Here is a 25,816-nt window from a genome sequence, read left to right on the forward strand (position 1 = left end):
AGGAGAGATAATATTTTTTTCCAACTATAATTTTGTACACTTTTGTAATTTTATGACTGTGTGCCTGGTTGTTGCTTTTGTAGGAAAGCTTAAGCTCCGCACCGCAGGTTTGACGTTTTTATGGTGACAACCTAATGATGCCAGGTGTAGGCCTGATTGTTTCACTAGGAAAAGGGCTTTCAGATGCCATGGTCTGATCTGTTTAACATGAAAAGCTACAACAGAGGCAGTAGGCGGTTTTATTGCTATGCCCCACATATCTTAAAGCTGATAGGCCGTTAGAGGAGGTGTTAAAGCCTGCAGTCAGATATCCTGTAACATGAAATCTTCCAGAATACCTTAATAGGCAGGTGTTAGACCTGTCAGCCCTTTGGGTGGTCCCTCCTCATCATTATTTATTTTGTCCCACTTCTGCCTCAAGCCCTGTTATAATTTTTCCTTTTTGGGAACCACCAGACTTGTTAGTGTTGATGCAGGGTCGGGGAGCCATTTTCCCTACCCCTGGAACTTCTGTCTGAGGGCCTGAGACACAAAATGGAGGCCACCCATTGTCACCTGTGACATAACCAGAACTCACTGGAGGTTTCTAGAACCTTCTGCAACATTCTAGAATCCTGGGATAGTGGGAGGCAGTTTTAGAATGTTGGGAGGCCATCTTAGAGGCAGTTGGCATCTGACTAGAGAGGAGAGAGGACAGCGATAGAAGGAGGTCGGAGTAAGGCAGCAGGGGTGGAAACCAGTGCTTGGAGTGGGGTCCAGAAACCCACCCTTGATGCTAGTCCCTACTGACCAAGCCCAGCCTAAAGCCCTGTGTGGGACCAAGACCAGAAGAACCATCTTTAGGAACTGAACATTTGAAACAGGCCTTAAAGAGGAAGAACAGCAAGTTCCTGACCTGTTCAGTGGTGTCCTCCTGGAGTCCTGACGTCGAGAAGCCTGGAGACCTGGGGCCTGAGGTAGAGAAGTGGCGCTGACAGAAAGCAGACGTCGTACCCGGAGCCGCCAGAGGTCGAGTGAGGGCGCCGACGGAGGTCGTGGAGAGGCGCCGGAGGTAGAGTGGAGATTCACCCGAGGTCGAGGTGAGGGCGCCGACGGAGGTCGTGGAGAGGCGCCGGAGGTCGAGTGGAGATTCACCCGAGGTCGAGGTGAGGGCGCCGACGGAGGTCGTGGAGAGGCGCCGGAGGTCGAGTGGAGATTCACCCGAGGTCGAGGTGAGGCGTCGACGGGGGAGTGAAGTCCGCCCACCGGAGTCGCCGGAAACTGAGGTGAAGCGCGCCGGAGGTCGGGAGTGGAGATCGCACTCCGGAGACACCCGGAAGCGGGGAGACCGTGTCCCTGCGACGCCGGAAGGCGACATCGAGTCGAGACCGCCCAGCGACATCGAGTCGAGGCCGCCCAGCGACATCGATCCGGAGCCGCCTCACGGCGTTGACACGGTGCCGAGCGGAGCCGATCATCGTGAAAAGGGCAGTAAGTGGTAGAGGGGGCGTCTGAGGCCCCGTGGAGCCCTAAAAGACCATTCTAGGGGCTAGAGGGGTGTTAGAACCAGCCTGGGAGTGCCAGGGGTGAACTAAGACTGGTGCAGTGACATCTGTGAGGGGCTGTGTAGTTTGGAGGGCCAGATCTTTAGGTTACCCTTGTTCTGCCTCAGCTTAGGCCCCAGCCTTGACCAATCTAGGTGGGACACCCCCATGCCATCCAAATGACCACGAGCTGTGTATGGGCAAAGTAAGACCAAGTTACCTCATGAAAGTGATCTGATCTGTAACTGTCATTGATTGCTTTACTTTATTTATTGAGGGTGCTTTATTTATTGTCTTCCACTAATTTATTCTTGCACTGTATTTATTGTCTGACTGTATTTATTTGCCGTCTGTATTTATTGCACATCTATTTATTCTTTGCTTAATGAGGACCTGAACCTATTTATTGAAATTCCAAAGTAGCATTATTTATTTGACCTGCTCTTTTTAAGGAAAACCCTATTGTATTGTATTTATGTTATGAAACCTGCAACTAAGAGAAAATAAGATAAAGACATATATATTTTCAACTTGTCTCCCATAATTTTTATGGTGTAGTGTCGTTTTTGGAACGGATGAACGCATGGTTATTGTGAGGGTGTGACGTACGCTTAACACGGTGCCTGACCCCCAACCGCTCGAGCCAAGCTACCATTGTGCTGGGAACCTGGTGACCGCTAACCCGGTTGCCCGGTTTCCAACATAAAATTGGTGTTCAGCGGTGGGATAGAGCTGTGCTTACGTCTACTCGACAATAACTTTGGGTAGTCCATAGGCCTACACCGGGAGTTTTCTCCAAGCGGACTTCCTAATTTTGAGTTTTGTTTTTTCCAAATTTACTTCTGGTGGTGGGAGGAGGTATTACAAAAGGTACCCTCCTGCATAGCTTCTGTAAGCAACTGTCTTCTATCCTGAGTGGGCAAAATGGAGTTTGTGTTGGAGGATGTGGAAACTTACACTGTGGCCCAACTCAGAGAGTTTTGTCAGCGAGAGGGGGTGTATTGTCCCCCAGGTGCAAAGGGTGAGCTCCAAACCAGCTTGAGGGCTTGGGGGGAGGCACGACGAGAAAGTAAGGCTGAACAGGAGGACAGGGATGGAGAGACTGACCGCGAGGGGGCTGGTTTGTACCAACCTGAGGTGGGGAACCTATTAGCGGGGCCCAGAACACTTTCAAGGAAGGGCAGCAGTGTCTCTAGTGGCGGCTTATCAGAAGCAGAATTAACTGACCGGAGGGAGAAAAGACAGCTCACATGGGAGTTGGCGAAGCTGGAGAAAGAAAAGGAGGGACAGAGGATGGCTCACGAGTTGAGGCTCAAGGAGATAGATCTCCAGATCCTACGGGTCGGGGCACACACTGTTCCTAATGGTGGCAGCGAAGACCGAGAAATTACCAGGGAACCCAAACCCTATCTGCCAAAAGACATAGTAGCCAGCTATAGTGCGGGAGATGACATCGCCAAGTGGCTAGCGGCCTATGAGGTCTCTTTAAGAGCCCATGGGGTTCCAGAGAAATATTGGGGAGGGGGATTGTATAAATACATGCCTCCAGCTGGCAGGGATACATTATTGGCCCTGGAGCAGGATGAGCAGACCCACTACCTCACCATGAAAGTGGCGCTCGTGAGGAAGTTTGGACTAACACCCGAGAAGTACAGACAGAAGTTCCGGGGTAGCCACAAACTGGGCACACAGAATTGGGTGGATTTCCTGGACTATGCAAAGAAGGCATTAGAGGGTTGGATACAGGGCAGCGAGGTGAGGGACTACGAGGGATTGTTTGATTTGATGTTGAAGGAACACCTGCTCGAAAAATGTTTCCCCGAACTGCGTCAACACCTGGTGGATAGCAAGCTGACCAAACCCCGGAAGCTTGCTGAGGAGGCGGACATTTGGGCTAGTACCCGGGTGTCCACAAGGGGGACTGGAGGGGACTCTCAAAGGACCGGACAGGGCGCCCCCCAGAAGAAAGAGGGAGGGGAAAAGAAAACGGAGTTCTCTAAAGGCCCCCAAAATAGTTTCCAAGGGAAGGGAACGGGATTCACCCCTAGGGCTAACCCACCCAGAAACCCTAATCCTGGCCAGAGTCAGCAGCCAAGGGTTGTCCATTGCTACGAGTGCGGTGGTGTCGGACACTATAAGGGAGATGTGAAGTGCCAGAAAAGACCACCCCCTCCCATCGGAGGAAAGGCCCCCGGAGTAGCTAGTGTAGTGCTCGGGGAGGAGATGCCTTTAGATAAGGGAAGGGAGTGGGCGGGTGTCACTTTAGTGTCCCTGGGAGAACGGGAGATGGTTCCTAAGATCCAGGTGCCCGCAAATACTGCAAAGTATGGGCAGTGGATCACCATCAACGGCCAAAGAGGGGAAGCTCTGAGAGACACAGGAGCCAGTATGACTATGGTACGTAGCCAACTGGTGTCTCCAGAGCAAGTCCTTCCCGATGTACTCCACCCAGCCGCGATGGCTGACGGCAGAATGGGCCACTATCCGGTGGCCGAGGTTCCATTTGAATGGGAAGGGGTTGCAGGTTTGCTTCGAGTTGCCGTAAGCCCTGCCGTGCCAGTCGATTGTCTGCTGGGGAATGACATGGAGCATAATGCTTGGAAGGAGGTGGAATACCGGACTCATGCTGAGATGCTGGGTACACCTGACTGGGCCTGTGTCAGCACAGGGTCTGCGACTACCCGGAGAGGGAGTTCATTTAGGCTGGAGCCTGGAACAAAGGCACAGCCGGCTGCCGATCAAGGGAAGAACCGAGGACAGGAGGAGCCTGCCTCGGCATCTGCCCCCGTGTGACAGATAGGCCACCGGAGGTGGTGGACCAGGAGTCCACGGAGGGGGATGTTACCGAACTGGAGAACCTACCCATCCCGGCCGAGTGGCACGTGGAGGGAGGGCCGACCAGGGAGGAATTCTGCAAGGGCCAGAAGGAGTGTCCTACCCTTGAGGGACTGAGGCGACAGGCCGAAGCCCAGGCAGCAGGGAACGTTGAGGGGAACTACCACATTTACTGGGAGGATGGCCTCCTCTACAGTGAACCCAAGGCACCCATGCACAGATCGTCACGGGCCTTGGTTGTCCCTCAACGTTATCGAGCCTTTCTCCTGGAATTGGCTCATGAGATCCCCTTGGCAGGACACCTGGGGCAAGACAAGACCTTTGTCCGGCTTGTCCCACACTTTTATTGGCCTCAAATCAAAGTGTCGTCCGACACCTACTGCCGGACATGCGTGTCTTGTCAAGCCAGGGGGAAAACAGGGGTGAAGCTGAAAGCTCCCCTGGAACCACTTCCTGTCGTTAGCACCCCCTTTGAAAGGGTGGGCATCGACATTGTGGGTCCGTTAGATCCGCCTACTACAGCTGGTCACAGGTTTATCCTGGTTTTGGTGGATCATGCCACACGGTACCCAGAGGCTATACCTCTGAGGACCATTACTGCACCTGTTGTGGCTAGGGCCCTGATGGGAATCTTTACCCGAGTGGGTTTTCCCAAGGAAGTTGTGTCTGACAGGGGGACCAACTTCATGTCAGCATACATGCGGGCCATGTGGAAGGAGTGTGGAGTGACCTACCGGTTCACCACTCCTTACCACCCCCAGACCAATGGTCTGGTGGAGAGGTTCAATAAAACCTTGAAAGGCATGATCAGAAGTCTGCCTGAAAGCCTGCGGAGGAAATGGGACGTCCTCCTACCCTGTCTATTGTTTTCTTACAGGGAAGTGCCACAGAAGGGAGTGGGCTTCAGCCCCTTCGAGCTTTTGTATGGGCACCCTGTGCGTGGACCTCTCAGCCTGGTGAGAGACGGATGGGAAAGAACTCCCAGAAAGCTTCCCCAGGACGTGGTGAGCTACATGCTGGCCTTCCGGAGCCAAATGGCTAAGTTGTGGAAGCAAGCTTCTGACAACTTGGAAGCCAGCCAAGCAGTGATGAAGGCGTGGTATGACCACAATGCTCACCCGGTGGAGTTGGAGCCTGGCCAGAAGGTGTGGGTGATCGAACCAGGAGAGCTTAGCGCCCTCCAGGATCGCTGGTCAGGACCCTTTGAGGTGTTGGAGAAGAAGGGTAAGGCTACCTATTTGGTGGATCTTAAGACCCCTCGCCAGCCCCTACGGGTGCTGCATGCCAACCGCCTCAAACCCCACCATGAGAGGCCCGAAGTCATATTGATGATGGTGACTGATGGAGCAGAGGACGTGGAAAGCGAGCCTCTCCCCGACTTATTTGCGTCTCAAGAGAAGGATGGGTCGGTGGAGGGAGTGATTCTCTCCCCATCCCTAACTCCTGAACAGCAGGAGGACTGCCGCCAGATCCTGGGGCAGTACTCTTCGTTGTTCTCCCTTGTTCCGGGTAGGACTCACCTGTGCATCCATGACGTGGATACAGGAGACAGCCCACCTGTGAAGTCAAAGATCTACCGGATGTCAGACAAGGTGAAGGCCAGCATTCACACTGAAGTCACTAAGATGTTGGAGCTAGGAGTGATTGAACCTTCCAGCAGCCCCTGGTCCAGTCCGGTGGTATTAGTACCAAAAGCTGCACCACCGGGTGCCCAACCGGAACTGAGGTTCTGTGTGGACTACCGGGGACTGAACTCAGTAACTAAGACTGATGCTCATCCGATTCCGAGGGCGGATGAACTGATTGACCGGCTGGGAGCTGCCCAATATCTGAGTACCTTTGACCTTACTTCCGGGTACTGGCAAATCTCTCTGACTGATGGAGCTAAGGAAAGGTCAGCCTTCTCCACGCCCAAGGACCACTACCAGTTCTGTGTGATGCCCTTTGGGCTCAAGAACGCACCTGCCACGTTTCAGCGTCTGGTGAACCAGATCCTCACTGGAATGGAGAGTTTCTCTGCTGCTTATCTGGACGACATTGCCGTCTTCAGTAACAGCTGGGAGGATCACTTGCGTCACCTGCAAGCTGTTCTCCAGGCCCTGAAGCAAGCTGGATTAACGATTAAGGCCAGTAAGTGCCAGATCGGGCAGGGGTCGGTAGTGTACCTTGGACACTTGGTGGGTAGGGGAGCGGTGCAACCCCTCCAGGCGAAAATCGAGGCCATCATGGCCTGGGAACCCCCCAAGACTCAGACTGAGGTCCGAGCTTTTCTGGGCCTCACCGGATATTACCGCCGCTTCGTGAAGGGGTATGGTACCATTGTGGCCCCCCTCACGGAGCTTACGTCCAAGAAGCAACCTCGACGGGTAGTCTGGACGGAGGCTTGTCAGCAGGCCTTTGTGAGACTGAAGCAAGCCATGTGCGAGGCCCCGGTCTTAAGGGCCCCAGACTTTTCCAAGGAGTTCATTGTCCGGACAGATGCATCGGAACATGGCATTGGGGCAGTGTTATCGCAACTCAATGAAGAGGGTCTGGATCAACCCGTGGTCTCCTATCCCGGAGACTACTTCCCAGGGAACAGAAGTGGAGTGAATAATAATAATAATATGAAATTTATAATGCGCTCAGCTTACCCGGGGGCATCCCGGCGCAACAGACCAGAAGGAGAGACTCAGCTAATCACTACTATGGAAACAAGTGAGTCTTAAGAAGTTTCCTGAATGGTAGGATCTTGGGCTCTGAGCGAATCTTGAGGGGCAGAGAGTTCCAAAGAGAGGCCACTTGCACAGAGAAACGCCTGCCCCCAGAACGAGCTCTTCTTACTCTCGCTAACTGCAAAAGGTGTTTTTGGTCCGAGCGCAGCAGACGTGGGGGTTTGTAAGGACGGGCCATGTTAACAAGGATGGGGGGGCCTTTGCCACGTAAAATTTTGTGGGCTGTACATAGCGCTTTAAATTTCACCCGCTCCTTCACGGGGAGCCAGTGAAGCGCTTTGAGGGCCGGAGCAGCAGACTGCCTTCTGGGAACATCCATAAGGACTCTCGCAGCTGCGTTTTGCACCTGTTGGAGGGTTTTGAAGGTCGCTTCAGGAGCACCGAGAAACAGCGCATTCCCATAATCGAGCCTCGATAGAATCAGGCCACGTATCAACAGCTTCCTTGCTGGATCAGGAAGCAGAGGTAGCACCTTTCAGGCTGATCTCAGTAAACCAAAGCAAACCCCTGCGGTCTTCCTGGCATGAGTCCTGAAGGACAGGTCTTCTTCCAACCATACTCCCAAGGACTTGATCTCCTTCTTGGGGGATGGTGGGTCACCAAGAGACCGGGGCCAGCAGCTCGCAATAATGGAGGGGCTGGAATTGCCCAGGAGCATCAGCTCGGTTTTACCTCCATTAAGCTTTAGGGCGGAGATAGACATCCAACGATAAACATTGGCAAGGCAGTCGTGTAACACCTCAGGTTGTTCCGCCAGCTGAGTGAGGCCCACCACCAGCTGAGTATCATCAGCGTAACTGACGATCTTCACCCCCGAAGGGGCGACCACTCTTTCAAGTGGAGTCATATATATATTAAATAGGGTAGGGCTCAGCGATGAGCCCTGCGGGACTCCACATTGAAGAGGGATTAGGGCAGAATGCTCTGACCCTTCCCAGACTTGGTAGAAACGGTCAGAAAGAAAAGATCCCAACCATTTCAGGGCCGTCCCTGAGACACCTACCTCTGACAGACGTTGGAGGAGCACCTGATGACTCACGGTGTCAAAGGCAGCACTCAAGTCCAGGAGGATCACTGCCACTGACCCTCCTGTATCTAGAGTGCTCCTTGCCTCCTCCACTACTGCCAGCAAGGCAGTGTCTGTTCCATGGCCGGTGCGGAAACCAGTCTAGGAATCTCCTAGCAGGTGGTTAGACTCAAGATGGTGAGAGAGCTGACGGTTGACCAACTTCTCTGCAATTTTAGAAAATCCAGGCAGAAGTGAAATTGGCCTGAAGTTGGTCAAATTGGATGAATCCAGTCCTGGTTTTTTCAATAGGGCTTTCACCACAGCCTTTTTCCATCTCTGGGGCACTGTGCCCTGAGCGAGTGAAAGGTTCAAGAGATCAGTCAGAGGAGTTGACAAGGTCTTAGCCACGAGCTTAAGATGTTTTATGGGAACTGGGTCACTCGGGGAGCCACTCTTCATCTCCAACAGGACTTTTATCACCTCCTCTTCCGAGAAGGGGCCTAAAGATGCTAGCTCAATCGAGCGACTTGTGAGGCTAGTAACCGGTTCATGGCTTTGAGGAATAGTGGGTAAGGAGGATAAGATTTTCTCTATTTTTGAATGGAAGAAGCTGGCCAGTTCCTCACATTTTTCTTTGGGATTATCATGCAACACTGGAGGGACCGGGGCTTTCAGAAGTTCCTTGAAGATTTTAAACGATTCTCCAGAAGAATTGCTTGCTCTCTCAATCCTGTCGCTAAAGAAAATCTTTTTAGCGTCCTTCAGTGCGCTTTTATATTTCCTCAACTCCCTTTTGTAATTGGCCCGGCTTTCTTCCGTCTGCTCTCTCCTCCAAGCACGTTCAAGCCTTTTACAAGAGGTTCTGATACACCTAAGTTCGGGGGTATACCAGGGGGCAGAGCCAATTCTTCTCTCCCTGACAAGCCTCCTTTTATTCGGGATCAGTAAGTCCAGAGAGTTAGTCAGCCATTCGCCCAAGAGCTGATCAGCGGTGTTGGGGTCATCTACGGGGTGAGGACAGGTTCTAGCTAGTTCTTCCGCCCAACTGTCCACCGGGAGCTTCGACCAGAGTCGTTCCACAATATGTTGTCTTGGTGCGGGGTCTGTCCGGTTCCCCAGCAACCAGCTAAACGGAATGAGATGGTGATCGGTCCAGGGGAGAGCCAACATCTGGAGAGCCTGTAGGTTCGCAGAATTAGCAAAAACCGCATCAAGCTGATGACCTCTAATATGAGTAGCTCCCATATTAACGAGATGTAGGTCCAGTGCCCCGAGCGAACTTAGAAAATCCCTTGCTACTACGTCATTGGGGTCGTCAAAATGAAAGTTGAAGTCCCCAAGAATGACAAAGTTGGACGAGGCAGCAGCCAGTGGGATAACAGCCTCCATGAAAGAATCCACAAAGTTCCCTAGCGTAGCGGGAGGCCGATACACAAGGAGGCCAGCAATAGAGACAGTAGAGGAGACGCGAAGGGTAAACTGACAACTTTCGGCGTTGTTGATGCCGCAGTCTACTGCTTTGCATAAGAATGTGTCTCTGTAGACAATGGCCACTCCACCCCCTCTCCCATCCGGCCTATCAAGATGGAACATGAGGTATCCCGGGGGGAGAGCGTTGACAATGTCGGGGTCGGAACCTGTAGTCAGCCACGTTTCCGTCAGGAATAAGACATCCAGACTATGGTCCAAAAGGATGGAGTGAACCTCCGTGGCATGACAAGGCAGTGATCTGCAATTAAGCAGAGCCATAGTCAGTGAGTCAGGGTCCTTGCAAGTGTTATGCGGGCGACAGGCAAGACAATGTTTAAATGCGGAACCCTCAATCCAATAATAGCAACAGCTGGGGTGTCTGGCCGTGCGTAGAGCAAGCAGTGTGTCCCGCGAATACCTGTGAAAGGGGGTCCGAGGGCTAGAAGAGTTAAGCAGAGTGGTATGCCCTAAGCCCGTCTGGGCCCGGACGGGCACAGACGGGCTAGTCTTTGGCGTGTCTTCGGCGTGCTGAAGGTGTGCCCGCTGCACTCGACCGCTGCGCTGTCGAGTTGTGTGCATGGTAATGAGGTGGAGGAGGAGTGGGCGTGGCTAAAAGCGATGGGCGTGGCCCCAAGTCACGTGGGAGCTGGACGCTGAAAAGGGATATTGATCTTCCCTTTCAGGCGCTCGCTCTCTAAACAATGTGCAGTTTAAAAAAAAAAACACAGAAAACGAGTGTGCAGTCACAAGGAATAAAAGCAGTTTAGACAGAAGAAAACCCCGGCTTCCGCCTCAAGGTCCTATCAGGTCAGCACCGGCTGCTTGCTCAGCCCGGCAATTTGTACTTCCTGGGTGGGCGAGGCTAAAAGCGATGGGCGTGGCCCCAAGTCACGTGGGAGCTGAACGCTGAAAAGGGATATTGATCTTCCCTTTCAGGCGCTCGCTCTCTAAACAATGTGCAGTTTAAAAAAAAAAACACAGAAAACGAGTGTGCAGTCACAAGGAATAAAAGCAGTTTAGACAGAAGAAAACCCCGGCTTCCGCCTCAGGGTCCTATCAGGTCAGCGAGTGCAATAGAGCGTGAAGCCTTTGCAGTGGTATGGGCTCTGAAGAAGTTGCGGCCATACCTGTTTGGCTCGCACTTCCTAGTTCAGACCGACCACAGACCCCTTCGGTGGCTGATGCAGATGAAGGGGGAGAATCCCAAGTTGCTAAGGTGGTCTATCTCCCTACAGGGAATGGACTTTCAGGTGGAACATCGGCCTGGAGTGGACCACGCCAATGCAGACGGTCTCTAAAGGTATTTCCGCCTTAGTGATGAGAACTCCCAAGGGGTTGGGTAGCTCTCCCCACTTTCAGCTGGGGGGGACGCGTGTTAGACCTGTCAGCCCTTTGGGTGGTCCCTCCTCATCATTATTTATTTTGTCCCACTTCTGCCTCAAGCCCTGTTATAATTTTTCCTTTTTGGGAACCACCAGACTTGTTAGTGTTGATGCAGGGTCGGGGAGCCATTTTCCCTACCCCTGGAACTTCTGTCTGAGGGCCTGAGACACAAAATGGTGGCCACCCATTGTCACCTGTGACATAACCAGAACTCACTGGAGGTTTCTAGAACCTTCTGCAACATTCTAGAATCCTGGGATAGTGGGAGGCAGTTTTAGAATGTTGGGAGGCCATCTTAGAGGCAGTTGGCATCTGACTAGAGAGGAGAGAGGACAGAGATAGAAGGAGGTCGGAGTAAGGCAGCAGGGGTGGAAACCAGTGCTTGGAGTGGGGTCCAGAAACCCACCCTTGATGCTAGTCCCTACTGACCAAGCCCAGCCTAAAGCCCTGTGTGGGACCAAGACCAGAAGAACCATCTTTAGGAACTGAACATTTGAAACAGGCCTTAAAGAGGAAGAACAGCAAGTTCCTGACCTGTTCAGTGGTGTCCTCCTGGAGTCCTGACGTCGAGAAGCCTGGAGACCTGGGGCCTGAGGTAGAGAAGTGGCGCTGACAGAAAGCAGACGTCGTACCCGGAGCCGCCAGAGGTCGAGTGAGGGCGCCGACGGAGGTCGTGGAGAGGCGCCGGAGGTCGAGTGGAGATTCACCCGAGGTCGAGGTGAGGGCGCCGACGGAGGTCGTGGAGAGGCGCCGGAGGTCGAGTGGAGATTCACCCGAGGTCGAGGTGAGGACGCCGACGGAGGTCGTGGAGAGGCGCCGGAGGTCGAGTGGAGATTCACCCGAGGTCGAGGTGAGGCGTCGACGGGGGAGTGAAGTCCGCCCACCGGAGTCGCCGGAAACTGAGGTGAAGCGCGCCGGAGGTCGGGAGTGGAGATTGCACTCCGGAGACACCCGGAAGCGGGGAGACCGTGTCCCTGCGACGCCGGAAGGAGACATCGAGTCGAGACCGCCCAGCGACAGCGAGTCGAGGCCGCCCAGCGACATCGATCCGGAGCCGCCTCACGGCGTCGACACGGTGCCGAGCGGAGCCGATCATCGTGAAAAGGGCAGTAAGTGGTAGAGGGGGCGTCTGAGGCCCCGTGGAGCCCTAAAAGACCATTCTAGGGGCTAGAGGGGTGTTAGAACCAGCCTGGGAGTGCCAGGGGTGAACTAAGACTGGTGCAGTGACATCTGTGAGGGGCTGTGTAGTTTGGAGGGCCAGATCTTTAGGTTACCCTTGTTCTGCCTCAGCTTAGGCCCCAGCCTTGACCAATCTAGGTGGGACACCCCCATGCCATCCAAATGACCACGAGCTGTGTATGGGCAAAGTAAGACCAAGTTACCTCATGAAAGTGATCTGATCTGTAACTGTCATTGATTGCTTTACTTTATTTATTGAGGGTGCTTTATTTATTGTCTTCCACTAATTTATTCTTGCACTGTATTTGTCTGACTGTATTTATTTGCCGTCTGTATTTATTGCACATCTATTTATTCTTTGCTTAATGAGGACCTGAACCTATTTATTGAAATTCCAAAGTAGCATTATTTATTTGACCTGCTCTTTTTAAGGAAAACCCTATTGTATTGTATTTATGTTATGAAACCTGCAACTAAGAGAAAATAAGATAAAGACATATATATTTTCAACTTGTCTCCCATAATTTTTACGGTGTAGTGTCGTTTTTGGAACGGATGAACGCATGGTTATTGTGAGGGTGTGACGTACGCTTAACACGGTGCCTGATCCCTAACCGCTCGAGCCAAGCTACCATTGTGCTGGGAACCTGGTGACCGCTAACCCGGTTGCCCGGTTTCCAACATAAAATTGGTGTTCAGCGGTGGGATAGAGCTGTGCTTACGTCTACTCGACAATAACTTTGGGTAGTCCATAGGCCTACACCGGGAGTTTTCTCCAAGCGGACTTCCTAATTTTGAGTTTTGTTTTTTCCAAATTTACTTCTGGTGGTGGGAGGAGGTATTACAAAAGGTACCCTCCTGCATAGCTTCTGTAAGCAACTGTCTTCTATCCTGAGTGGGCAAAATGGAGTTTGTGTTGGAGGATGTGGAAACTTACACTGTGGCCCAACTCAGAGAGTTTTGTCAGCGAGAGGGGGTGTATTGTCCCCCAGGTGCAAAGGGTGAGCTCCAAACCAGCTTGAGGGCTTGGGGGGAGGCACGACGAGAAAGTAAGGCTGAACAGGAGGACAGGGATGGAGAGACTGACCGCGAGGGGGCTGGTTTGTACCAACCTGAGGTGGGGAACCTATTAGCGGGGCCCAGAACACTTTCAAGGAAGGGCAGCAGTGTCTCTAGTGGCGGCTTATCAGAAGCAGAATTAACTGACCGGAGGGAGAAAAGACAGCTCACATGGGAGTTGGCGAAGCTGGAGAAAGAAAAGGAGGGACAGAGGATGGCTCACGAGTTGAGGCTCAAGGAGATAGATCTCCAGATCCTACGGGTCGGGGCACACACTGTTCCTAATGGTGGCAGCGAAGACCGAGAAATCACCAGGGAACCCAAACCCTATCTGCCAAAAGACATAGTAGCCAGCTATAGTGCGGGAGATGACATCGCCAAGTGGCTAGCGGCCTATGAGGTCTCTTTAAGAGCCCATGGGGTTCCAGAGAAATATTGGGGAGGGGGATTGTATAAATACATGCCTCCAGCTGGCAGGGATACATTATTGGCCCTGGAGCAGGATGAGCAGACCCACTACCCCACCATGAAAGTGGCGCTCGTGAGGAAGTTTGGACTAACACCCGAGAAGTACAGACAGAAGTTCCGGGGTAGCCACAAACTGGGCACACAGAATTGGGTGGATTTCCTGGACTATGCAAAGAAGGCATTAGAGGGTTGGATACAGGGCAGCGAGGTGAGGGACTACGAGGGATTGTTTGATTTGATGTTGAAGGAACACCTGCTCGAAAAATGTTTCCCCGAACTGCGTCAACACCTGGTGGATAGCAAGCTGACCAAACCCCGGAAGCTTGCTGAGGAGGCGGACATTTGGGCTAGTACCCGGGTGTCCACAAGGGGGACTGGAGGGGACTCTCAAAGGACCGGACAGGGCGCCCCCCAGAAGAAAGAGGGAGGGGAAAAGAAAACGGAGTTCTCTAAAGGCCCCCAAAATAGTTTCCAAGGGAAGGGAACGGGATTCACCCCTAGGGCTAACCCACCCAGAAACCCTAATCCTGGCCAGAGTCAGCAGCCAAGGGTTGTCCATTGCTACGAGTGCGGTGGTGTCGGACACTATAAGGGAGATGTGAAGTGCCAGAAAAGACCACCCCCTCCCATCGGAGGAAAGGCCCCCGGAGTAGCTAGTGTAGTGCTCGGGTAGGAGATGCCTTTAGATAAGGGAAGGGAGTGGGCGGGTGTCACTTTAGTGTCCCTGGGAGAACGGGAGATGGTTCCTAAGATCCAGGTGCCCGCAAATACCACAAAGTATGGGCAGTGGGTCACCATCAACGGCCAAAGAGGGGAGGCTCTGAGAGACACAGGAGCCAGTATGACTATGGTACGTAGCCAACTGGTGTCTCCAGAGCAGGTGATTCCCGATGTGCTCCACCCTGCCGCGATGGCTGACGGCAGAATGGGCCACTATCCGGTGGCCGAGGTTCCATTTGAATGGGAAGGGGTTGCAGGTTTGCTTCGAGTTGCCGTAAGCCCTGCCGTGCCAGTCGATTGTCTGCTGGGGAATGACATGGAGCATAATGCTTGGAAGGAGGTGGAATACCGGACTCATGCTGAGATGCTGGGTACACCTGACTGGGCCTGTGTCAGCACAGGGTCTGCGACTACCCGGAGAGGGAGTTCATTTAGGCTGGAGCCTGGAACAAAGGCACAGCCGGCTGCCGATCAAGGGAAGAACCGAGGACAGGAGGAGCCTGCCTCGGCATCTGCGCCCCGTGTGACGGATAGGCCACCAGAGGTGGTGGACCAGGAGTCCACGGAGGGGGATGTTACCGAACTGGAGAACCTACCCATCCCGGCCGAGTGGCACGTGGAGGGAGGGCCGACCAGGGAGGAATTCTGCAAGGGCCAGAAGGAGTGTCCTACCCTTGAGGGACTGAGGCGACAGGCCGAAGCCCAGGCAGCAGGGAACGTTGAGGGGAACTACCACATTTACTGGGAGGATGGCCTCCTCTACAGTGAACCCAAGGCACCCATGCACGGATCGTCACGGGCCTTGGTTGTCCCTCAACGTTATCGAGCCTTTCTCCTGGAATTGGCTCATGAGATCCCCTTGGCAGGACACCTGGGGCAAGACAAGACCTTTGCCCGGCTTGTCCCACACTTTTATTGGCCTCAAATGAAAGTGTCGTCCGACACCTACTGCCGGACGTGCGTGTCTTGTCAAGCCAGGGGGAAAACAGGGGTGAAGCTGAAAGCTCCCCTGGAACCACTTCCTGTCGTTAGCACCCATTTTGAAAGGGTGGGCATCGACATTGTGGGTCCGTTAGATCCGCCTACTACAGCTGGTCACAGGTTTATCCTGGTTTTGGTGGATCATGCCACACGGTACCCAGAGGCTATACCTCTGAGGACCATTACTGCACCTGTTGTGGCTAGGGCCCTGATGGGAATCTTTACCCGAGTGGGTTTTCCCAAGGAAGTTGTGTCTGACAGGGGGACCAACTTCATGTCAGCATACATGCGGGCCATGTGGAAGGAGTGTGGAGTGACCTACCGGTTCACCACTCCTTACCACCCCCAGACCAATGGTCTGGTGGAGAGGTTCAATAAAACCTTGAAAGGCATGATCAGAAGTCTGCGGAGGAAATGGGACGTCCTCCTACCCTGTCTATTGTTTTCTTACAGGGAAGTGCCACAGAAGGGAGTGGGCTTCAGCCCCTTCGAGCTTTTGTATGGGCACCCTGTGCGTGGACCTCTCAGCCTGGTGAGAGACGGATGGGAAAGAACTCCCAGAAAGCTTCCCCAGGACGTGGTGAGCTACATGCTGGCCTTCCGGAGCCAAATGGCTAAGTTGTGGAAGCAAGCTTCTGACAACTTGGAAGCCAGCCAAGCAGTGATGAAGGCGTGGTATGACCACAATGCTCACCCGGTGGAGTTGGAGCCTGGCCAGAAGGTGTGGGTGATCGAACCAGGAGAGCTTAGCGCCCTCCAGGATCGCTGGTCAGGACCCTTTGAGGTGTTGGAGAAGAAGGGTAAGGCTACCTATTTGGTGGATCTTAAGACCCCTCGCCAGCCCCTACGGGTGCTGCATGCCAACCGCCTCAAACCCCACCATGAGAGGCCCGAAGTCATATTGATGATGGTGACTGATGGAGCAGAGGACGTGGAAAGCGAGCCTCTCCCCGACTTATTTGCGTCTCAAGAGAAGGATGGGTCGGTGGAGGGAGTGATTCTCTCCCCATCCCTAACTCCTGAACAGCAGGAGGACTGCCGCCAGGTCCTGGGGCAGTACTCTTCGTTGTTCTCCCTTGTTCCGGGTAGGACTCACCTGTGCATCCATGACGTGGATACAGGAGACAGCCCACCTGTGAAGTCAAAGATCTACCGGATGTCAGACAAGGTGAAGGCCAGCATTCACAGTGAAGTCACTAAGATGTTGGAGCTAGGAGTGATTGAACCTTCCAGCAGCCCCTGGTCCAGTCCGGTGGTATTAGTACCAAAATCTGCACCACCGGGTGCCCAACCGGAACTGAGGTTCTGTGTGGACTACCGGGGACTGAACTCAGTAACTAAGACTGATGCTCATCCGATTCCGAGGGCGGATGAACTGATTGACCGGCTGGGAGCTGCCCAATATCTGAGTACCTTTGACCTTACTTCCGGGTACTGGCAAATCTCTCTGACTGATGGAGCTAAGGAAAGGTCAGCCTTCTCCACGCCCAAGGGCCACTACCAGTTCTGTGTGATGCCCTTTGGGCTCAAGAACGCACCTGCCACGTTTCAGCGTCTGGTGAACCAGATCCTCACTGGAATGGAGAGTTTCTCTGCTGCTTATCTGGACGACATTGCCGTCTTCAGTAACAGCTGGGAGGATCACTTGCGTCACCTGCAAGCTGTTCTCCAGGCCCTGAAGCAAGCTGGATTAACGATTAAGGCAAGTAAGTGCCAGATCGGGCAGGGGTCGGTAGTGTACCTTGGACACTTGGTGGGTAGGGGAGCGGTGCAACCCCTCCAGGCGAAAATCGAGGCCATCATGGCCTGGGAACCCCCCAAGACTCAGACTGAGGTCCGAGCTTTTCTGGGCCTCACCGGATATTACCGCCGCTTCGTGAAGGGGTATGGTACCATTGTGGCCCCCCCTCATGGAGCTTACGTCCAAGAAGCAACCTCGACGGGTAGTCTGGACGGAGGCTTGTCAGCAGGCCTTTGTGAGACTGAAGCAAGCCATGTGCGAGGCCCCGGTCTTAAGGGCCCCAGACTTTTCCAAGGAGTTCATTGTCCGGACGGATGCATCGGAACATGGCATTGGGGCAGTGTTATCGCAGCTCAATGAAGAGGGTCTGGATCAACCCGTGGTCTTCCTATCCCGGAGACTACTTCCCAGGGAACAGAAGTGGAGTGCAATAGAGCGTGAAGCCTTTGCAGTGGTATGGGCTCTGAAGAAGTTGCGGCCATACCTGTTTGGCTCGCACTTCCTAGTTCAGACCGACCACAGACCCCTTCGGTGGGTGATGCAGATGAAGGGGGAGAATCCCAAGTTGCTAAGGTGGTCTATCTCCCTACAGGGAATGGACTTTCAGGTGGAACATCGGCCTGGAGTGGACCACGCCAATGCAGACGGTCTCTCAAGGTATTTCCGCCTTAGTGATGAGAACTCCCAAGGGGTTGGGTAGCTCTCCCCACTTTCAGCTGGGGGGGACGCGTGTTAGACCTGTCAGCCCTTTGGGTGGTCCCTCCTCATCATTATTTATTTTGTCCCACTTCTGCCTCAAGCCCTGTTATAATTTTTCCTTTTTGGGAACCACCAGACTTGTTAGTGTTGATGCAGGGTCGGGGAGCCATTTTCCCTACCCCTGGAACTTCTGTCTGAGGACCTGAGACACAAAATGGTGGCCACCCATTGTCACCTGTGACATAACCAGAACTCACTGGAGGTTTCTAGAACCTTCTGCAACATTCTAGAATCCTGGGATAGTGGGAGGCAGTTTTAGAATGTTGGGAGGCCATCTTAGAGGCAGTTGGCATCTGACTAGAGAGGAGAGAGGACAGAGATAGAAGGAGGTCGGAGTAAGGCAGCAGGGGTGGAAACCAGTGCTTGGAGTGGGGTCCAGAAACCCACCCTGGATGCTAGTCCCTACTGACCAAGCCCAGCCTAAAGCCCTGTGTGGGACCAAGACCAGAAGAACCATCTTTAGGAACTGAACATTTGAAACAGGCCTTAAAGAGGAAGAACAGCAAGTTCCTGACCTGTTCAGTGGTGTCCTCCTGGAGTCCTGACGTCGAGAAGCCTGGAGACCTGGGGTCTGAGGTAGAGAAGCGGCGCTGACAGAAAGCAGACGTCGTACCCGGAGCCGCCAGAGGTCGAGTGAGGGCGCCGACGGAGGTCGTGGAGAGGCGCCGGAGGTCGAGTGGAGATTCACCCGAGGTCGAGGTGAGGGCGCCGACGGAGGTCGTGGAGAGGCGCCGGAGGTCGAGTGGAGATTCACCAGAGGTCGAGGTGAGGACGCCGACGGAGGTCGTGGAGAGGCGCCGGAGGTCGAGTGGAGATTCACCCGAGGTCGAGGTGAGGCGTCGACGGGGGAGTGAAGTCCGCCCACCGGAGTCGCCGGAAACTGAGGTGAAGCGCGCCGGAGGTCGGGAGTGGAGATTGCACTCCGGAGACACCCGGAAGCGGGGAGACCGTGTCCCTGCGACGCCGGAAGGTGACATCGAGTCGAGGCCGCCCAGCGACATCGATCCGGAGCCGCCTCACGGCGTCAACACGGTGCCGAGCGGAGCCGATCATCGTGAAAAGGGCAGTAAGTGGTAGAGGGGGCGTCTGAGGCCCCGTGGAGCCCTAAAAGACCATTCTAGGGGCTAGAGGGGTGTTAGAACCAGCCTGGGAGTGCCAGGGGTGAACTAAGACTGGTGCAGTGACATCTGTGAGGGGCTGTGTAGTTTGGAGGGCCAGATCTTTAGGTTACCCTTGTTCTGCCTCAGCTTAGGCCCCAGCCTTGACCAATCTAGGTGGGACACCCCCATGCCATCCAAATGACCACGAGCTGTGTATGGGCAAAGTAAGACCAAGTTACCTCATGAAAGTGATCTGATCTGTAACTGTCATTGATTGCTTTACTTTATTTATTGAGGGTGCTTTATTTATTGTCTTCCACTAATTTATTCTTGCACTGTATTTATTGTCTGACTGTATTTATTTGCCGTCTGTATTTATTGCACATCTATTTATTCTTTGCTTAATGAGGACCTGAACCTATTTATTGAAATTCCAAAGTAGCATTATTTATTTGACCTGCTCTTTTTAAGGAAAACCCTATTGTATTGTATTTATGTTATGAAACCTGCAACTAAGAGAAAATAAGATAAAGACATATATATTTTCAACTTGTCTCCCATAATTTTTACGGTGTAGTGTCGTTTTTGGAACGGATGAACGCATGGTTATTGTGAGGGTGTGACGTACGCTTAACACGGTGCCTGATCCCTAACCGCTCGAGCCAAGCTACCATTGTGCTGGGAACCTGGTGACCGCTAACCCGGTTGCCCGGTTTCCAACAGGAGGTATTTGGTTTTGCTTACCCTCTTGGATAAACCCTAGGGGTGGAAGACTTGCACTGTAGTAATTCTTGCTAGAATCTTTTCAGAAGGCTTGACAGGCTCAACTGTCTGCCAGGATCTTGTAATAAACAATATTAAATAACGCTTTGCACCAATTGTATAAATATATATACATATTGATACTGGCGGTGTCTTTGGGTCAGCTCTCTTCTGCCATTGGTCTGCCTGAGTGTCGTTTACACACTGCTCCCATCCGTGACAGCTTACTGTTCGGGGAGGGGTTCAGTTCACACCAGTCATTGTCTCTGTTGCCCTGTGAATTATGGCTTTTTTTGATGACACGTGCACATCCGCAGGGAAATGAGTGTGCTTCAGTGTCGGGGCTGGTTGGCTGCTGTTTCAGTATTCTCCTTTTATGATTCCCCTTTTGTTTCCTTGCTTTTCCTCTTTTTATTTTTATTTTCCTTAAGAGAGTACCACAGTTCCCCAGGCAGTGCCAACAGGCCGCTGGTTTATGTTCTATTGCAGTGTGCCACATCCCTCATAGTCACTTCCTCAAAATGAGGTGACCCGAAGAAATGCTGCTGACCACATTGCATCATTGTTTTACCATCGGAAGAGTGAATGAATGAATACATTTAATGTGTGATTGTTTTAAAATCATTACATACATTGATAAAAAAAACTCACAGTAAAGAAGCAAAAGAAAAAGTGCAATTGGAAGATGGCCAAAGCACCGATTGTAAATGTGGCGGCCATGTTGGAACCTTAACACCTTGATAAACTTTGGACAACACCACTGCAAGACAGACACCCACTGCTATGTTTAGGTTTGTTATTTTAAGCATCCACCACACTCTGTTTAGATTGCAGCAGGTTTTCTTTGTTCTGCGTGCGTTCTTTTAATTTATCTTGCATATGTTGTTGAGTTTTGTGTGTTTTATTGTGATTGTGTCAGCGCGTGAATGCGAGTCAGTGGACAGGTGATGGATGCATGAGCGCAAAGATGAGTGACGGAGTGCATGTATGATGACTTATTGAGTGCCTAAACCCATTCATGGCACAAAAGGCCCTTTCATTCATAAGCCAGATCTATTGGCACTGCCAATGCTTGTGTTTAGATGATTGTGGCTGGAAACCACATTGATAAATGTCACAGAATTCTAGTTTAACAATATGTTTTTTTTAAACAGAAGATCCTATCATCACATCTGTCTATACGATAAGCGATAATGAAGCGCTTCACCGTAAGACCCGCCTGGAGCCGGAGAGAAGAGAACCTATGGTTTGCTCGCCAAGTAAGTGATGACTTGTGGAATAAGGCCACGATTCAAAGCTTTGTGTGTTTGGAGTTATGTCTTACGCCTGACTTAATCGTGAATCGCATGAAGCAAGACCTACTTAGAGACAAAAAGCTTGGTAATGAGGCCCATGCACTCAGAAAAGAAGGACAGACCTTTTCAGTCTGTCTTTATGAACAATACCTTGACACAGCACTGAAGACTGGTCAGGATGTCGTTCATGTCACTTGACTGAGTAGTAGAGCTCTCACCATAGTATGCACGCCGTCTCAGTGATTTGTGGACATTTCACAGCGGGACAAACACCAATGGTGTTTAACCCTGCTGCGATTGCCTTTTATTTTTTACGGGTTGTAAGAAAGTGGCTCTGTATATACTGTTCCTAAATAGGTACAGTGTGCACAGAGTCCACAGTCACCAGAGGTTTGGCAGACGCTAAAGTTAGATATAACCTTACTCTCTAAAGTGGTAGCTTGGTCGAGCAGTAAGGCAGTATCAGAGGACAGTGTAAAGCGTTTGTTGTACACACTCAGTCAGCAAATGGTCTCATACACCCAAGAACTGAACTCTAGGCCAATGGTTTTGTATCAAAAGATATAGTTGTTTTATTTTAAAACCAACAATAGGTATCAAAATATACTTTCTCAGAATGAGATGCTTTAGATAAATACTTTTCAACAGGCAATAGGCTTTTGAATATAATAGTTACAGTGGTTGCAATAGGCAACACAATTTCAAACACAATTATACATTGAGCTCAATGGGAATTTCTAGTTAAATGCAATTGATTACTTTTTGGATTACTTTCCTTACCACAGGACTGGATCCTATATTCAGTCCTGGGACATCTCCTGTAAACAGTTGAGTAAAAACGTTTTGGTTACAGTTGTGATTTTTAAGGAATATTAATGTATTTTAAAAGTTGACACTTAGAAACATTTTCACATAGAATCACCAATGTTATCCTATGGGAGGAAATTCACTTAGCAGGTAAGTAGTGTTATCGTTACTTTTTCTTACTCAGTGTTGGATCCTGGATCCAGCACTGGTGCATCTCCTGTAAACAGTTGAAAGAATGCGTTTTTGTTATACAGGCGATTTTTAACGAATATTTGTAAGTTTGCAAAATCGACACTTAGAAGAATTTCTGGCAAAAACCAGGCAATGTTATCCTATGGAGGAAAATCAAGTTAGCGGTAAGTACGGTTGTAATTACTTTGCAGGGTCAGTGCTGGGCACCAAGATCCAGCACTGGGATCTCTCCTGATAGCAGGTGAGTACATTCGTTTTCGTTATCCGGCTGATTTTAGATGAATATTTTAAAGTTTCAAAACTCGACAGAAGAATTTCCAAGTGAAACCAGTCAATGTTACCCTATGGAAGAAAAGTGAGTTATCGGCTTTTGGGTAAGTACTCGACTGGCAGAGTTAAGGTTCTGGGCATAGACTCAGGGGTCTCCCAGGGTCAGGTAGGTACAGTTGTTACACCCTCAGCGGCACAGGGGCATCCGGGTGCAGAGAGAGTTTGGCCCAATGTTATCCTATGGGAGGCAGGGGGGCCTTGGTTGGTGGCTGCTGGCTGCTGTGGGAGCTGGGCTCCTGGTCACTTGATCAGGGCAAATGGGGAAGTAGATTAGGACAGAGGTTGCACTCCCAGGGGCACTCGGGCTGCTGGGTGCAGGGTGCTTTTGAGCCGTCGGGCGCTCAATGGATTTCAATGGAGAAGCTCATGGATGAACAAAGAGGCTGGAAGCTCGGGGACGAAGATTCTTCAGGTGCGACCACCACTTTGAGAGGTAAGTTGGGCAGTTGGAAGATAGGTAGGCACCCAGGAGTTGGACACAGGGGGCCGCAGGGCGCCGGGTGCAGGGGTGCCTTTTGGCATCGGGAAATCTTACCCTCGGCTGGTCGCGGTTGGAGGGGTCCCTGGTTCTGAGGCTGCAGGGGTCGTCAGGAGCATTGAGGTGGGTCCTTGGGTGCTGGATTCGGGGTCACAGTCGCTGGGGGGACGTCCTCGTGGTCTTTGTCCACTCCAGCACAGGCCGGCTTGGTGGGTGCAGTGTGTGCAGGATTCGCGGTTCCTGGCTAATGCCAAGGGCTTGTTACTTGCATTGAGCAGTACCACTGCTCGTGGGAGTCCCAGTTAGATAGAGTCACAAGGCAGTCAGGTCCTCCGGGGTTTTTGAGGTTGCTGACCACTGTAGATGCCGGGGTTTAGCAGGAGCATGTTCGAGGGTCGACAGGCCTGTAGGGCTGGTGCCAAATCAGTTGGTGTCTTCCTCTTGTTAGCAGCTGCACAGCAGGTCTTCTTGTTTCTTGATCTTCTTTCTTGTTTCGGAATCTGGATCTGAGGAAGGAAGGTTCCGGGTGCCCCTAAATACTAAATTTAGGGGTGTTACAGGTAGGTAAAGGGCAGGGACCAATGGGTCCCTTCCCTGGGGTGGATACACCCCCTAGCCTGCCCCTCTCCAGTGGGAGGGGGGCAGGAGCCTAGTCCTGATTGGGCAGGGCTTCCCATCTTCAAGATGGCGAGAGCCTGGAGATGTGCTTCACCTCGCCTCCCCCACCTGAAGGGTGGGGTTGGCAGAGGTTGGCACATCCCCTTTCCTTCCTTGGGGTTTCCCGCCAGTCTTCCCGCCAGGGTGGGGGTCAGAACCAGTGGGGGCCAGTTGCTGAGTACAGCAAGTGGCCTGGAGAAGCTCACAAAGGCAGCATGCCTTTGAAGCTTCCCCTGCCCATTCTGGGGGAGGAGACCTAGCACCTCGCCCAGGATGTGCATTGTTGCAGGCCCAGGAGAGCAGATGGCTCTCTACCCAGGGGTCCAGCAACATGTCTGCTGTGTGGCAGCCTAGGCAGCCCCTCAGACAAGACGTGGATTGTCGGTTAGGTTCAGGGGGCAACTCTAAGATGCCCTCTGTCGTGCATTGTACAATAAATCCCACACTGGCATCAGTCCGCGTCTAATGTGCTGAGAAGTTTGATACCAAACTTCTCAATCATCAGTGTTGCCATCATGGTGCTGTGGAGTTCATGTTGACGATCTCCCAGCATCATATACTCTTAATAGCAGCACTGCAATTACAGTGCCCAGGAATGGACGTGGGTACTGTAGGGGCACAGGGCTCATGCACCTGTGCCCACACCACTGGCATAGGGCACCCAGCTAGTGGGGTGACTGAGGTATGCCAGGGCAGTGTGTGTTGTGGGCATGGCACTCAGGGACGTGTGCCATGTCGACTCTCTGTTTTGTTCTGCACGAAGACACTCAGCCTGAAAAGGCAATGTGTGTGTGTCAGGGTACAGGGCCCCTAAGGGTGGCACAATAAGTGCTGCAGCCCTTAGGGGCCTTCTCTGGTCACGGTGCCCTGGGTACCTATCATACCATTTACCAGGGGCTAACCTGTGGCCAGAGATGCCAATTGGGTTTAGGCTGTTAGGCAGTTTTAGGGAAGAAACACAGGCCCTGGGCACCTGATTGGCAGGAGCCCAGGGCACACCAAGCCAAAGAGCATCAGTAGTTTGGCAACAGAAAGAGAAAAAAGGAGGGGGGGGGGGGTTTACTGCAACAGAAAGCCACTTTCTCCCACGGGTGCCCTGCCCACTCTGCCCACATGCACTTCGTCACCTACAACTGCAGCGCTGTTTAATTAAACACTGAAGTGCAGACGGTGAAATGACCCTCTGCAGAATTAACGTGGGTGAAAGTCTGAACACCCATCTCACTATATGCGGATGTTACGCTTTAGTTCCTCCGTGGCTTTGAAGGCGGCATCTGAGACAGCCAGACTGCCCTCCAGAATGTTTGCGCGATATCTGGATGGTGTTTCAAGTCGCTCTTAAGTCCATCAGCTCCGGAATCACGCCTGACTATGGGAAGAGCTGCACTGTGCTGGCAACGCCGTAAACTCCGATACCTGGGCACACGTGTATACCAGTCAGAACAAGACCTTTTGGATGGGAATGTTGAGTGCGCTGTCACAGGATTGTAGGGGCAGATGCCTTCGGAGCCTCTTGCGATTGACGGGCATGGGCAGTATGGCCCTCGCTAGAATGGTAATACTTCTCCGGTTCCTCTATTACTTCACTAACATGCCACTTTATGTACCCGCGCACTTCTTCCGCCACCGTGAACGTCTACTCATCGAACTGATTTGGAACCAAAGCTGGAGGTGGGTAGCACTAGCGAAACCACGGTGCCGAACCGATCCGGGAGACCTACGAGCCCCTAACTTTGAACACTCCTACATCCTCCCACTGGCTGGTAAGGGCTCAGCCATTGGTTTGAGGCCTCTGGCTAGAGGATACCGCTATGCTTGGCATGCCATGGGTGGCGATGAAACGTATAACCCAATAGAACGAGGGACGCATCCCTCCTCGCGACTTTCATGAGTAGCTCACCCGTGTTTTCCTAGAGCCTTGTGCATCACAGTGAAGGTTATCCGCTCTGCCCGTGCTCTCCTGTTGCAAGGCTTGTTCCAGGTTCACCACACGCAAGCATTGGCTCTTCTTCCACAGTGGCGCACGCCGGGGTTGGAGACCCAGGGCGACTACTGGCACAATGGGTCATTACTTTCCTTTGAGACCCATATTGAGTCACATGAGCTTCCCCGGGAGCACTTTCTGACTTAAAACACATGGACACATGCACTTCTAAGCAAGTGGCAAATAACGACAGATGCACCCTCTCTGCACGAAATGCTGCAATGCCTGCACACCGTTGGCAGAGGGCAACACGTGCTCTGATGGATCCCAAGGGCACCTTGAGACCCCCACAGCGCCTTGTGACCCTCACGGGTGAGTAGCACACTTACAATTCCCTGATTGATTGATAGGGCACTAACAACTCTGGACT

General features: G+C 52.3%; 1 protein-coding gene across 4 annotated transcripts in view; it reads left to right on the top strand.

Moving 5' to 3' along the window:
• The window catches only part of LOC146813458 (uncharacterized), a 315,417-nt gene that overhangs the window by 167,931 nt on the left and 121,670 nt on the right, over positions 1 to 25,816 (top strand). For all 4 annotated transcript variants that reach the window (XM_085620215.1, XM_085620214.1, XM_085620216.1 and 1 more), the window contains exon 10: positions 20,858 to 20,962. In XM_085620215.1, coding sequence (XP_085476341.1) covers positions 20,858 to 20,962 — 105 coding nt within the window. The remainder of the gene's footprint in view (positions 1 to 20,857; positions 20,963 to 25,816) is intronic.

This window comes from Triturus cristatus, chromosome 7 (assembly GCF_964204655.1).
Source record: "Triturus cristatus chromosome 7, aTriCri1.1, whole genome shotgun sequence".
NCBI classification, from domain to species: Eukaryota; Metazoa; Chordata; class Amphibia; order Caudata; family Salamandridae; genus Triturus; species Triturus cristatus.